This window comes from Chlorocebus sabaeus, chromosome 9, assembly GCF_047675955.1.
Source record: "Chlorocebus sabaeus isolate Y175 chromosome 9, mChlSab1.0.hap1, whole genome shotgun sequence".
Classification (NCBI taxonomy): Eukaryota; Metazoa; Chordata; class Mammalia; order Primates; family Cercopithecidae; genus Chlorocebus; species Chlorocebus sabaeus.
The window spans coordinates 107,099,807-107,115,537 of NC_132912.1; the positions used below are offsets into that span (position 1 = coordinate 107,099,807).

The window sequence follows — 15,731 nt, forward strand, 5'->3', positions numbered from 1 at the left end:
AGATGGTGAGTGGTTAAGCAAATCATGTCTGTCTTGTGGAATTCTGTGGAACGGCTGAAAATGAATGAGGTAAATCTGTGTACTGACATTAAAAGATTGCCTAGAAATATTAAATGAATCACACAATAATACAGCTGGTATGATCCCATTTTAGTAGAAGAAAATGAAACTGAACCATGCAGGTGTGCATATACATGTAAATAAATGGCTAGAAAAGTATCTAGAGAGAAACACATCCACCTCCTAGTAGTGTCTCACACTGGGAAGGGGACTGATTAGAATTGGGGTGGGTAAGAAAAGTGGTGAAGGGCAGGGATGTGAAGGGAAGATTTTGCCTTTTACGCTATTTTCTGTTTGATTTTTTTTAAATGATGGGAATGTATTTCTGTATTAAATATGTAATCTTTAAAAGTAGAAAAAACACTTTTTTTTTTTTTTGAGACAGATTCTTGCTCTGTCGCCCAGGCTGGAGTGCAGTGGTGCAATCTTGGCTCACTGCAAGCTCCGCCTCCCGGGTTCACGCCGTTCTCCTGCCTTAGCCTCCCAAGTAGCTGAGACTACAGGCACCCACCACCACGCCCGGCTAATTTCTTTTTGAATTTTTAGTAGAGACGGGGTTTCACCGTGTTAGCCAGGATGGTCTCGATCTCCTGACCTCATGATCCTCCTGCCTCGGCTTCCCAAAGTGCTGGGATTACAGGGATGAGCCACTGCACCCGGCCGAAAACACTTTTAATGTCTGCATACTTTGCTATGTTTATAAACCATAAAGTTATTTATCCAGTATACTAATTAGGAGTGTTTAGATGGTTTTCAGTCCTTTACCATTTTGAATGGTGCTACAGGGAATATCAGCTTCTTTGCCTAAGAAGCATTTTCTGTATTTTAGAATATGTTCTTAAGCTGGACTCTCAGGAATGGAATGACCAGATCAAAGGGTATAATGAGCATGTTGGAGGCTTGGGCTGTATTTCGCTAAATTGCTTCCCAGAAGACTTGTGTTGTTTGCCCCTCACCAGCAGTATGTGAAAATGCTCTTTGCCTTATCTCCTTTTCACTGGGGGGAGAGTTCATTCAAAAAGATATTTGTTTGTTGAATAATATTTGCTGTGGAGATACACTGTAGCTCCTCATTGTTGACTTAATGCATATTTCTTTGATTGCCAGGGAAGTGGAAGGTTTTCCCTGAAGTATATCATATCTTGCTCCTGGTCTTGTAAAATTTGTCTGTTCAGTTCAGGGGCTTTGCCTGTCTGGCCATCTGAATCTTACTAATTTTCCTTGTTGATTTGTAAAAGTTCCTTTTAAAGTGTTCCTTGTATAGAAAAGATATTTGGCTGGTTTTAAAACACATTTTTGTTTTCTTTTGACTTTTAATTTGGCTTATATATTTTTGCATATGGAAGTACAGCATCTGAAAGTATTAGGCTGTAAGGCTTTCCTGCTATGATTTCCTCCACTGTTTTATGTGTAGGAAGTCCTCTCCCCACTTCAGAGACTTGATAAGTATTCATTTATATTTTCTTCCACCACCAGTCACTTTACAGACATTTGACTGGTCAAGCATTACCCTCCTAGCTTTTCCCCCACACTATCTTACAAATATATTGTGATTTGTTTTAGTTTTTGTTTTTGAGACAGGGTCTCACTCTGTCACCCAGGCTGGAGTGCAGTGGCATGATCACGGCTCACTGCAGCCTCGACCTCCCGGGCTCAGGTGATCTTTCTACCTTAGCCTCCTGAGTGTCTAGGACTACAGGCACCACCATGCCTGGCTAGTTTTGTGTATTTTTTGTAGAGACGGGATTTCTCCAACCGTCCGAGACTGGTCTCGAACTTCTGGGTTCAAGCGATCCTTCCACCTTGGTCTCCCAAAGTAGTAGGATTAAAAGTGTGAACCACCACACCCAGCCCTACAAATATATTTTGAAGATAAGAATTAAGCTCATTAAAAGGATGCCAGCATAGAATTTTGAGTGGTCCTTTAATCCCCAAATTTTGACAAGTTGTATTCTGCACCTTCATGGAGAATCGAGGTCATAACTGATGGGCAGCAGGAGGAGCACGTTCTGTTGCAGGTCCTGCCTCTAAGTCTCCTTCCCAGAGAAGAAAATGGTCTTAAATATGCCCTAGGTTTGTTCCACACCCTAGGTTTGTTTAGCAGGGAACTGGTTCATCACACAGTTAGCTCAGCCTCAGCTATATCATTTTAGCAGGGATCTGAGATTTGAAATCTTAAGAACCTCCATTTATCTCTTATGAACTCAAAACATTTCTGCCCTGCAAAAGATTTGAATAGACATTTCTCAAAAGAAGACACACAAATGGCAAACAGACATATGAAAAGGTACTCAGCATCATTGATCATCAGAGAAATGCAAATCAAAACTACAATGAGATATCATCTCACCCCAGTTAAAATGGCTTCTATTAAAAAGACAGGCAATGTCAAATGCTGTTGAGGATGTAGAGAAAAGGGAACCCTCATACACTGGGACGGGAATGTAAATTAGTATAACCACTATGGAGAACAGTTTGGAGGTTCCTCAAAACACTAAAAATTGAGCTACCATATGATCCAGCAATCCCACTGCTGAGTACACACCCAAAAGAAAGGAAATCAGTATATCAAAGAGATACCTGGACTCTTATGTTTGTTGCAGCACTGTTTACAATAGCTAAGATTTGAAAGCAACCTAAGTGTCCATGAATAGAGGAATGGATAAAGAAAATGTGGTACAGGTGGGGTGTGGTGGCTCACTCCTGTAATCCCAGTACTTTGGCAGGCCAAGGCTAGCTGATCACTTGAGGTCAGGAGTTCGAGACCAGCTTGGCCAACATGGTGAAACCCTATCTCTACTGAAAATACAAAAATAAGCTGGCATGGTGGTGCATGCCTGTAATCCCAGCTACTCAGGAGGCTTGAGGAGAATTGCTTGAACCTGGGAGGCAGAGGTTGCAGTGAGCTGAGATCACACCACTGCACTCCAGCTTGGGTGAAAGAGTGATACTCTGTCTCAAAGAAAAGAAAAGAAAACAAAACAAAACAACAAAGAAAGAAAGAAGAAAACGCAGTGCATACACACAATGGAGTACTATTCGGCCATAAAAAGAATGAGATCCTGTCATTTGCAACAACATGGATGGAACTGGAGATCATGTTAAGTGAAACAAACCAGGCACAGAACGACAAACATCACATGTTCTCACTTACTTGTGGGATCTAAAAATCAAAACAGTTGAACTCATGAACAGAGAGAGTAAAAGGATAGTTACCAGAGGCTAGGAAGGGTAGCATGAGCTGGCAGGGAGGTGGGGATGGTTAATGGGTACAAAAAACACAGAAAGAATGAATAAGACCTACTCTCTGATAGCACCACATGGTGACTATAGTCAATAATAACCTAATTGCACATTTAAAAATAATTTAAAGAGTGTAATTGGATTGTTAGTAATTCAAAGGATAAATGCTTGGGGGAGTGGATACCCCATTTTCCATAATGTGCTTATTTCACACTGCATGCCTGGACCAAAATATCTCATGTACCCCATAAATATATGCACCTACTATGTGCCCACAAAAATTAAAAATATTAATAAAAGACTTCTGCCTTGGAGTTGAGTACTTTTCCGCTGCTCCTGGAAAAGGGCCAGTATTGCTGATGTACTGGCGTGTTGCTGTGTGTCTTTTCAGGGGCCGCCGAGGGTGGAGGATGGCTTCTGCTTTTTTGGGGGGCAGAGAGTAGGGGACGGCTTCTGCATTTTCAGAACGATTTTAATGAGGAAAAACTCTTCCTCCTCCAGCAAGTACAGCAGCCCCCACTGGGAGCCACCATACTGTTTCGGGATTGGGGGCCCAGGATTTCTTGGCAATGAAGGTGAGGTGGCCGCTTCAATGTTTGAAGCTCAGTTATTGAGGCTGAACCAAAGAGTTGAAGACTGGAGCTCTCTCGAATGCCTGGTTTGGATTCTGGGATTCGCTTCTCTTAATGATCTTGCTTCTCTCGCAAAAACCTTGCAGATTTCTACATCCTCCTGTTGAACGTTTTTTGGGGAGCCGTGGCCGACGCGCCTCGCACTGATGGCCACCAGGGGGAGCCCCACGCGCTTCCTCCTTCCCCTTGTGTTCCAGGGCGCACCTCAAAACGCTGACGTTCTCCTTCGTCCCTCTGGGGGCACCCGAAGGGCCCTCGCAGAAGATGAGGTGCCTTTCCAGGCGGGCTTCTCGCGTGCAGGGCGTGGGAACAGTGCACCCCCGTCCTACCAAGCAGTCCCTTCCTCTTCATTTGCATTGCTCGCTCGTTACCTCTCATCGCGTCCGTCGTCTTATTTTTCAGTGAATTGGAGAACAGAAAATTTTAAAATAGATTTTTCTAATATTCCAGAAGGTCAAACACCTTTCTGCAAAATATCTAGCATGCTAAAGGGGAAGTAATTTTACATGTCTGGGGAAGGTACCATGTTTGCGTTAGAAAGGAGCTCTTCTATTGTACTAAAGACTCCCAACAAACCTCTTGAACTCTTCAGCCTGAATTGAAAATGTGTCAATGTTTTCAAAAAATCTGAGGCCTGGAAGCTAGAGCCTCAGTTCCCTCGCCTGCCATTTGTAGAAGCCTTATAGGGGGTATCTGGGGTCTTTGAAGAAAAACACTTTCTAAGAAGGCTATTTTGGTTTGCTTGCTCATACAAAAGACAGTGGTTCTGAAAGTGAGGAATGCCATTGTGAGGGAAGCTATTCAACATTAAGAATGGCCAATATCTTTTTTTTTTTTTGTCTTTTGAGACGGGGTCTTGCTGTGTTTGTTGCCCAGGCTGCAGTGCAGTGATGGATCATAGCTCACTGCAGCCTCGAACTCCTGGGCACCACTACACCCGGCTACCTTTTTTATTTTTTGTAGACACAAGGTCTCATTATGTGCCCCAGGCTGGTCTCGAACTCCTGGCCTCAAGAGCTCCTTCTACTTTGATCTTCCAAAGCACTGGAATTACAGGCGTAAGCCACAGTGCCCAACCACCGATATCTTTTTTTTTGTTTTTTTGAGACAGGGTCTCACTCTGTCACCCACTCTGGAGTGCAGTGGCGTGATCACTGCTCACTTCAGCCTCTACCTCCCAGGCTCAGCTGGTCCTCCCACCTCAGCCTCCCAAGTAGCTGGGACTGCAGGCACACACCACGATGCCCAGTTAGTTTTTTTTGTAGAGATGGGGTTTCACCATGTTGCCCAGGCTGGTCTCAAACTCCTGGGCTCAAGCAATCTGTCCACCTCAGCCTCCCAAAGTGCTGGGATTACAGGCATGAGCCACCATGCCTGGCTGTATCTTTATATGTGATATATAATCTGGTAGGAGAACTCAACATAGAATTCTTTAAAAGGACATATTGGATATTAACATAACTACTGCTAAGTGGATCTAGATCTAACACCCATTTCTCATTCCATTTCTGATGATAAAACACTTATGAAAGACAAGACATTGGAAGTTAAGACTGTCAGTTTATTTTGCCTCTGCCTCTATCCTAACATTTTTTCAGAGGAGTAAATGGAAGGGACTTGCTTTAAATTGAGTACAAGAAATAACTATTTTAGCAAAGTTGCCTGATCCGCTTATCAGTGGAATAAACCAGGAAGGAGAGAATTCTGATAAGCTCTTTCATCATGACTATGTTGGAATGTCTCATCCCTCTGTCAGTTGCTTTGGCTTGAGCTTCTGATTCAGAGAGCTTGAAAGAGTGAGACTAAGAAGGAAATTCTTCTCACAGAGAAGCTCAGAGCCGGCCAATCCTTGGCTGCAGAGAAGGAGGAGCTTTCAGAGTTTGCTGGTTCCAAGTTTTTTTCTGTTACTTACATTTAAAGCTGGAACAGAAGGTCAAAAACCAGGAAGGAAAACAGTATCAAGATATCAAGTCATGGTATTCTTTTTCATTCTTACAGAAAAGAATTCACAAGAGACGAGGAAGCTTTTTTATTTTTATTTTGTTCTGTTTATTTATTTATTTTAAGATGGAGTCTCACCCTGTTGCCCAGGCTGGTCTCAAACTCCTGGGCTCAAGTGATCTAACTGCTTTGGCCTCCCAAATTGCTGTGATTACAGGCGTGAGTCACTGCACCTGGCCAGTTTTTTTTTTTGTTTGTTTGTTTGGTTTTTTTTTGTAGACAAGGCCTTGCTCTGGAGTGCAGTGGCGTGCTCACAGCTTACTGCAGCCTTAACCTCCCAGCCTCAAGCGATCCTCCCACCTCAGCCTCCTTAGTAGCTAGGACTACAGGTGTCACCACCATGTTCAGCTAATTTTCGTATTGTTTGTAGAGACGGAGTTTCACCATGTTTCTCAGGCTGGTCTCAAACTCCTTGGCTCAAGCAATTTGAGGAAGCTTTTCATTAGAGTCTAAAAACACATATTTGAAATTGAATGACGTAGGGTTGACACTAGTCTGGGAATTAGGAAAATACGATTTGCGTGTTAGTTCTGGTGTGATCTAGAGAGCCCCTTAACCTCCTTGGAACTGTATTTCCTCCTCTGCATAGCAAGGCTCCCCTGTGCTTCCCCATGGGAGACAAGAATCACATCACTGGCATGTTTTCCTCTCCCCTTTGGCTGCCAGGAAACTCAAGAGTCAAATTCAAGGCTTTATTGAAGGAACTCTGCAGGACCCAGGACATGATATCTTGATACTGTTTTCCTTCCTGGTTTTTTACCTTCTGTTCCAGCTTTCATTTTCCCCAATTATAGCATTTTATTATTTTTCATATTTAGTATGTAGTGCACATTTTTACACTACACTTCTAATCCTTTGTGTAATGATCATGGTATAAATAAATGGCGAAATGAGGAGGTCACACTTAAATGAGTTTCAGGGGCCTTTCCAGTCCCAATTTTCTAGGATTCTTAAGGGGAAAAAGTAATTTTACATGTCTGGAAGGTTCCAGGTTTGCACAGAAGGGAACTCTCCTATCGAGAGTCCTGAAGACTTCAGCAAACCTCCAAGGAGGCCTATCCAGGATGTTCTCCTCCGTCTGTAAAGGAGCAAGCACTTTGTGCTAATTTAGGGAAAGATAGCTTTTCTGTTGGGATTTCAGACTTGCCCTGCTTGAAATTGGTGGGGAAATACCTGTCTGGGATGGGGCTCAATAATCTGCAGCTGTATTAGGAAATGCCAGTAGTTTTGATGTGGGTGGTTTCAAGATACATTTGGAAAATGTGAGGGAAATGTGTATGTGCATTTGCTGGGTGGGGGACTGTGCTATCCCTGCCCCGGAACCCTAATCCACAGCTTGATTCTGGTCCTTTTGCCCTCTGTCCCTCACCAGAACCCTGATATTTCCAGATGAAAGCAAGAGTATAGCTTATTTCCACAACTCACCTGGGCCCAGCAATCAAGATCTGTAGCTCTAGGGAAGTATCGAGTTGATTATGAAGTATATAGGTCAAAATGAGTAGCTTGCTGGATTTAACCAGGTAATTCGTGCCATACTTTTCTCTTTGGGAAGACCTGTACCAACAGTCACCTCTTGTAAACACTTTTGCTTTTTTAAACTTGCAGGTACTTTTTTGGGGCCGTCTTTGGCTACCTGTCTGTTGTGAGTTTATTTTCTTTACAGTCCCTCTACCTGGGTTTAGTCTCATTTGGGAATGAGAAATTTTATTTTAATGCATTAAGTAATAGTGTTGAGTGGCCAACAAATGTGAAGTTTGAAAAGCTCAAATGAAAAAAAAGTGTGATAGAAACACAGCGTTGGGGGCTGGGTGCGGTGGCTCACACCTGTATTTCCAGCACTTTGGGAGGCCAAGACAGAAGGATCCCTTGAGCTCAGGAATTTGAGACCCCTGCACAACATGGCAAGACCCCAAGACCCCATCTCTACAAAAAAAAATATAAAAATCATCCAGGTATGATGGCCTGCACTTGTAATCCCAGCTACTTGGGAGGCTGAGGTGGGAGGATTGCTTGAGCCCGGGGTAGGTTGAGGCTGAAGTGAGCTGTGATTGATCTACTGGACTCCAGTCTAGGTGACAGACCCAGACCCTATCTCAAAAAAAAAAAAAAAAAAAAAGAAGAAGAAGAAGAAGAACACAAGGTTAGAATTTGAGAGGGCCTATTAAACAGGATGCTCTTTCCTGCTTTAGTTTTGAATTAATTGAGAAGATAAAATAATAAGGCATGGAGATTACAGCATCCCCTTTCTTTTTTTCTTTTTTCCTTTTTCTTTTTTTTTGCTCTTGTTGCCCAGGCTGGAGGGCAATGGCACCATCTTGGTTCACCGCAACCTCCGCCTTGCGGGTTCAAGCAATTCTCCTGCCTCAGCCTCGCGAGTAGCTGGGGTTACAGGCATGCGCCACCATGCCCGGCTAATTTTGTATTTTTAATAGACACGGGGTTTCTCCCTGTTGGTCAGGCTGTTCTCAAACTTCCCACCTCAGGTAATCCACCTGCCTCGGCCTCCCAAAGTGCTGGGAATACAGGCATGAGCCACCAGGCCTGGCAGAATCCCCTTTCTTATTGATAAAGCAGATCTTGGAGAATGGGAGATCCTGAGTGGGGTTCCTAATGATAGACTTCAACATCATGCTGAGGCTCCCCTTGTCCTCAAGAAATGGGCAGTGCTGGCCTGAGGTGGATCCTCCTCTGTCCAGGGCTCAGCTTATCCTTGGAAGGCTTAGCACATGGAGGAGCTGTTCCAGGCTAAGAGGAAGGGGCTGGGCTACTCTGTGGGGGTGGTTCTTCCAGTTTCTCCAATCAGATGAGCCTCACTGTCACTCTAGTGTTGAAAGGAAGGAAGAGACAGAGGTGGCCAGGAGTGTGACCCTAAAAGAGGCAGAGGAAACCTCAGAGAAAGGGAAGAAGCATTCTGCTAACCAGAGGGAGAAGGATAGAGGCCTCAGTTCTCCCTCTCTGGGAATTAATTTGAGATTTGCATTTAGTGTCTATAAACATGTCAGGAGATATATAAACTTATTTGCTTTTGTTTTGTTTCCATTTTTAGATTCTTGAGTATCAGAACACCACCTTCTTTGGTGGAACCTGTACATCCATGATTGATTACCTCCTCTGGCCCTGGTTTGAGCGGCTGGATGTGTATGGGATAGCGGAGTAAGACATTTGACCTTGTGTTGGTAAATTCCCAGAGTCACACTGAGTAACACTGCTTAAGATGGTCTGCGTGCCCCCTGTAGACATGTTTCAGAATGTCTGTGAAGCGAATCAGGTTTCTAAACCCGAGTGTGTGCTTCCTTGTTAAAAACACATGTGCTTTTCCACTGCTAACTCAGACTCACACTTTGCCCACATTTCTGCAGATAAGATCCCTAGTCCAGGAGCCTCCCACAGACTTCAGAACCTGCTGTCCTCACCAGCGCCCCCACATGGCCGGTCTGAGAGCTGGTGGAGAGTCACAGTCACAGTGCCCAGTGCTTCCACCTGGTCCTGCCGGGTCCCCAGTGGACACCATATACCTTAGTCACATCTCCTTGCCCGGACGAATCTTCCCCCAGATAGTAATAACCTTATAAAAAAGATCTGTGTACTTGGTGTTGGAACATACAAACAAAATGGCAATGAACACTATGGAAGTATGGAAGTGCAGGGACGTTAAAGGAGAAGAAATAGCTGTGTAGGCTCCTGGGCAGAACAGTGAGTGCTCTGTTACTTCAAAGCTCAGAGAAGTTGGACGTGTGCAGACGCCCATCCTAATCCAAACCACTCTCATGGTGGGTGCTGGACATTTCTGGCACTTGGAAATCCGGCCCTGCTGGAGCAGAACTGTGTTTGCACCTTCATAACCCGTGGGCTGGAGCCCACCCAGGCACTGTCTCCTGCACTTCCGACTTCAGCTCTCTTTGAAGGAGATTAGATACGACATATCAGGATATTTAAAACTCAGTCTCAAACATAAAATTTACAAAAGGCGGTATCCTCTGAAGACAGAGCATGGAATCACAGGTTAGGAAACCTCACTTCTAGTCCTGGATTTCCCACAACCCACTCGTATTATCTTCAGCTTGTCGCTTTATAAACCCCAGAACTAAATGTCCTGGTGGATCCTTGAAAGAGCCCTGTCAACTCCATGATTTCAAGGTTTCATTATTGTTTTATTCATTTTAAGCATGTTTTGGAAATTATTTGTCTTTATTTTTTTCTATCCTCTAAAGTAAAATCTGAGAATGACCCAATAAAGTTTGTTTCAGAGGGTTGTCTTTTTGTTGGCAAACAGTGAAGCACATGTAAGTTTCTCAAGCTTTAAAAATATATATATATTAAAAAACAAAAAAACCCAGTGACGCACAGACATGTTATTTTCCCAGAGCCATCAGTCCAAAGTATTTCACTGTTATTATTAGAAGCAACAACAACTTCTACACATTCGACTTTTCCAAAAATAAGATTTTCCTCCAGTAAGTTATCATTCTCACTTGATAGTAAGATAACTGAGATAATTCCCCAAATAAACCCATTTTTCATATCTTGCAAATCTAAAAAGCAATGGGCATCCCCTTTCCTGATGCCTCCCCCTGTGCTGTGCTGACGCTTTTTTCCTGTCTTGCAGCTGTGTGAGCCACACGCCAGCCCTGCGGCTCTGGATCTCAGCCATGAAGTGGGACCCCACAGTCTGTGCTCTTCTCACGGATAAGAGCATTTTCCAGGGCTTCTTGAATCTCTATTTTCAGAACAACCCTAATGCCTTTGACTTTGGGCTGTGCTGAGCCTCACCGTCCACCCCTTCACCGTCCGGAATTCCCCAGCTTGTTGGGAGTTTACATCACGGATTGTCTTGGGAATCAATCTGTCTCACTTTCTTTTCTTTGAAGTTCCCAATAAAATGCAAACAGGAAATGTATTCTTCTGATAATCATTTATCTGACTCCTCTAACCCACAGCTGCCGCTGCTTCTTCTTTTTTATTTTTATTTTTTGAGACAAGATCTTGCTTTGTTACCTAGGCTGGAGTGCAGTGGGGCAGTCACGGCTCACTGCAGCCTCGAACTCCTGGGCTCAGTTGATTCTCCCGCCTCAGCCTCCTGAGAAGCTAGGACTACAGGTACGCGTCACCATGCCCAGCTAATGTTTTTTAAAAAATATTGTTGAGACAGGGTCTCACTATGTTGCTCAGGCTGGTCTCCAACTCCTGGTCACTTCGGGTCATCCACCCAACCTGGTCTCCAAAGTGTTGAGATTACAGGCATGAGCCACCTGCCCTGCCTGGTCTGTAGCTTCTAACTGCTTTCTAGAAAGTTCCTGGTGCTAATGTCAGAGCACATTTTGGGAGCCTGTGTGCCTCCTAATTCCTTGGCCTTCAGCCTCGTTTGATCTCCAGATTATTGGTACAGATGCTGCTGCTGAGGTTCAGGGTCAACCTATGATTGATGCTTGTCACTACAGATTGGCACCCTCCAAAGACCTCCCTGGTGGAAACTTAAGAAGAGGGAGAAGGAAGAAGAAAACACTCCAAGCCCAAATACCTTCCATTTGGCAAATGAATGCCGCTGTCCACGTGGGCAAGCATGAGTGTAATTCTCCAAACTTTGGCCATGGGCCTGGAGACACTGAGGGTCTTGTGACTGGAAAGAATTCCAAAGCAGGAAATGAAACACCGATTTATCACCCAGGACTAACTACGTCAGAATTTCACTGGTGCTGTCAGGGCTCAGGATGTCTCACAAAATGTTCTATAGCCAGCATCCTGCCTTAAAAAAATACACACACCCCAAACCCAGCCACAAGCAAAGGTCATTCCATTGGATTTGCGTCACACTCTCTGCCAATTCCTCTCAACAAATGCCTCTGGTTACCTGTTGTGTACCAAGCCCAGGGGCACACTGGGGATAAAGTTGAAAAAGACACTGGATCTGTCCCTGGGAGCCCCCATCTCTTCACTTACCTTGGTTGAGGTTTTGAACCTAGTGCTTTGGAGCTGCTTGTCTGGTGTGGGGATGCTTGTCTGTGATGGGGCCCCTCTGCCAGCTTCGCCAGGCAGTACCACCCCACTGAAGACAGCAAAGAGCTGAGGATGGCTGGTGCCAACAGGTCCCATGGGCTGGGAGCATCTACTGCCTCACTGTGGGAGGGGGACCAAGTGTGTCCAGTGCTGTTTCATCTCAGTGTCTGAGGATCAGCCTGTGATCGTTTCAGCTTTGCTCACGCTGGATGCTTTCCCATCCTCCTAGCTGTGCGGAGACACTAGGCAGCAACAGGAGCGATGTTTTGCCTTGTCTGTGCCCCCCAAAGGAGCTGTCTGCCGCCTCTGCCTCTGAGACAGCCCAAACCAGCCCTCCTCTTTCCCCACGTCTCAGCCTGGCTCTGCCATCTGCTGGCTCCGGGTGTATTTTGACCCATGTAAATAGTTACCAGGTGTTACTGTGTGCCAGCTGGACAGAAGCAAGCCTGCTTGGTGAGATGGCCAGAACTTCCAGAAGAGGCACCGCGTGACAGGGGCAGTCTGCCGCACCATCTGCTCCGGATGTGGAGCCCTGTTGCCATGGCACCCGAGTTAATGCTGAGTGAGGTCTGTGAATCACCGTTTCCCTGGGATCTTTGCTCAAAAAGTGGGGAATCTTCTCCTGTGGCCTCTCGTAGGACTTAGGAGATTGATCAGCCTTTTGCCGGTACAAATGCTGCATGCTAGTGAGTGCTTGGCGTAAGACCAAAGTTACTACTGATGCAACAGGAAGTGGCATGCCTCTGGCTCACCAAAATGAAGGTGTTCTCTTTTGGGGCTCCATGCACTAATTTAGAAAGCTTGAAGAACCAGGAATTATAGAATGGAGAAAAGCACTCATGGGGGAGGTTTGCAGCCTGGTGGCCTATAGCCCAGTTTGGGATTTGTGTGCCTCTTGGCCAGGCATGGTCCCTGCGGTTTACCAGGGTCCTGGTCACCTGCACATCCTTACACTTCCTCCATCTCACTTCTTTGTCACTCATCTGACCCACAGAGAAAACTGAGTTGTCAATCTTTGAATAAAACTAGAAGGATGTGGCCTGGAGGAAAGAGGGAAGGAGGTAACTAAATAATGCTCCATGAAGGACTTTTAAAATATGCTTCTTAAATAAATAATACATGTGGAAAGATAATACATATGGATTAAAAATGCAGTAATGTAAAAGAATAGAAAATCTTCCATTATCTTATGTCCCAGAGATAACCACTTTTAGTAATTGGTGTCTACCTTTTTTTTTTTCCTTTTCTTTTAAATAATAGAGATGGGGTCTCGCTATGTTGACCAGGCTGGGCTCAAACTCCTGGCTTCAAGTGATCCTTCCATCTTGGCCTCCCAAAGTGCTGAGATTATAGGTCTGAGTCACCATGCCTGGTAGGTGTCTATCTTATAAAAAGCACTACACTTAAGGATTTAAAGGTAAGAGCCTGTATGAGGCCATTCTCATGCTGCTATAAAGAACTGCCCAAGACTGGGTAATTTATAAAGGAAAGAGGTTTAATTGACTCACAATTCCACATGACTGGGGAGGCCTCAGGAAACTTTCAATCATGGTGGAAGGGGAAGCAAACACGTCCTTCTGCACAAGGTGGCAGAAGAGAGAAGTACAGAGCCAAGGAGGGAAAAACTCCTTATAAAACCATTAGATCTCGTGAGAACTCACTCACTATCATGAGAACAGCATAAGGAAAACACCCCCACAATCTAATCACCTCCCTCGAAGTCCCTCCTCCAACATGTGGGCATTGTAATTCAGATTAAAATTCAAGATGAGATTTTGGGTGGAGCACAGCCAAACCATATCAGAGCCATTCTCTATCTTTTGCAGATTGGAAAAAGAAAAAAAAATAGTTTAAACCACAGCATTTAAAAGAAGTCGTTGTCATAGATGATGTTAACATCAGAATGGAGGTTGTGTGGAGTTCCCCTCCTTGGAGGTTCTGAACTACAGCCTATCCTGGACTGAGTCCAGTTACAATCTAACATGGCTAGGGGGAGGAGGGAGCATGATGGAGCTGGGCTTGTGTGGCTGGGACAGCTGGCTGTGGTCGTGGTGCTGGTGCTGGAGACTAAGTGGTACTTGAAATTTCTTTTAGATCTAAAATTCTGTGATATGGTTTGGATCTGTGACCCCACCAAATTTCTTGTTGAAATTAATCCCCAGTGCTGGTAGGAGGTGATTGGATCATGAGGGCGGATTTTTCATGAATGGTTTAGCACCATTCTCTTGGTGCTGTTCTCATGATAGTAAGTTCTCATGAGATCTGGTTGTTTAAGTGTGCAGCATCTCCCTGACCCCTCTTGCTCCTGCTCCCACCATGGGAGATGCCCGGCTCCCCCTTTGCCTTTTGCCATGAGTGGAAGCTTCCTGAGGGCTCTCCAGAAGCAGAAGCTACTATACTTCTCGTACAGCCTGCAGAACCATGAGCCAATTGAATCTCCTTTTAAAAAAACTTTAAGTTCGGGGTACATGTGCAGGATGTGCAAGTTTGTTACATAGGTAAACATGTGTCATGGGGTTTGTTATACAGATTATTTCATCACCCAGATATTAAGTCTAGTATCCATTAGTTATTTTTCCTGATCCTCTCCCTCCTCCCACCCTGCACCCTCCAATAGGCCTCAGTGTGTGTTGTTACCCTCCATATGTCCATTGTTCTCATCATTTAGCTCCCACTTATAAGTGAGAACACGCAGTTTTTGTAAACCTGTTTTCTTTATCAATTACCTAGTTTCAGGTGTTTCCTTTTAGCAGTGTGAGAACAGACTAATACAGAAAATTGGTACTGAGGAGTGGGGCATTGCTATAAAGATGCCTGAAAACGTGGAAGTGACTTTGGAACTGGGTAATGGGCAGAGGTTGGAAGAGTGTGGAGGGCTCTAAAGAAGACAGGAAGATGAGGGAAAGTTTAGAATTTCCTAGAGTCTGGTTGTATAGTTATGACCAAAATGCCAGTAGTGATATGGACAGTGAAGGCCGGGCTGAGGAGGTGATGGAAATGAGGAGCTTATTGAGAACTGGAGCAAGGGTCACTTTTGTTATCCTTTAGCAAAGAGCTTGGCTGCATTGTGCCCCTGGCCTGGGGACTTGTGGAACTTTGAGCTTGAGCGTGATGATTTTAGGGTATCTGGCAAAAAAAATTCGAAGCAGCAAAGCATTCAAGATGTGCCCTGGCTGCTTCCAACAACCTATGCTCATATGTGTGAGCAAAGAAAAGACATTAAGTTGGAACTTATATTTACAGGGGAAGCAGAGCATAAATGTTTGGAGAATTTTCAGCCCCCTATGTGGTAGAAAAGAAGAGCCCATTTTCAGGGGAGGAATTCAAGCAGGCTGCAGAAATTTGCATAAGTAAAAAGAAGCCAAGTGCTAATAGCCAAGAAAATGGGGAAAAGGCCTTGAAGGCATTTCAGAGACCTTTGTGGCAGCCCTTCCCATCACAGACTCAGAGGCCTAGGAGGACAGAATGACTCTGAGTATTAAAGTAGATTTAATCTAAATCATAAAGTACAAGCTAGAGTATTCCCTCCAATGCTGCAAAGACTGCCTGCATGTGGTTCCCACATTGTTCCTTGGAGCTTTGGTGGTGGGAGTGGTAGGCAGGGCAGGTGTTATTTTTCTTGGTTTCTCACCTTCAGGTTTCCTTACCCATGTTTCTTTTGTCAGAGTCATTGGCCTTGATGGAGAGGGGACTGGGTTACTCTGAGTTGAGAACCAAGCTTGACTTCCCTGTGGTTTATATCAGCCTAGCTTAGTTTGTTGTCTGAAGTCTTCACAAATAACCAAATATCCAGTCCAATGC

The 15,731-nt window shown here is 44.6% G+C and overlaps 2 protein-coding genes across 2 annotated transcripts in view; one reads left to right on the plus strand and one right to left on the minus strand.

Moving 5' to 3' along the window:
- The window catches only part of GSTO2 (glutathione S-transferase omega 2), a 29,101-nt gene extending 18,268 nt beyond the window's left edge, over positions 1-10,833 (plus strand). The window contains exons 6-7 of the mRNA XM_007964041.3: positions 8,983-9,089; positions 10,543-10,833. Coding sequence (XP_007962232.1) covers positions 8,983-9,089; positions 10,543-10,699 — 264 coding nt within the window. The 3' untranslated portion in view covers positions 10,700-10,833. The remainder of the gene's footprint in view (positions 1-8,982; positions 9,090-10,542) is intronic.
- The window catches only part of CFAP43 (cilia and flagella associated protein 43), a 174,181-nt gene extending 161,414 nt beyond the window's left edge, over positions 1-12,767 (minus strand). Inside the window, exon 1 of the mRNA XM_073019316.1 lies at positions 11,874-12,767. The gene's annotated coding sequence lies outside the window, so the exon portion shown is untranslated. The remainder of the gene's footprint in view (positions 1-11,873) is intronic.
- Between the last annotated feature and the right edge of the window lie 2,964 nt (positions 12,768-15,731).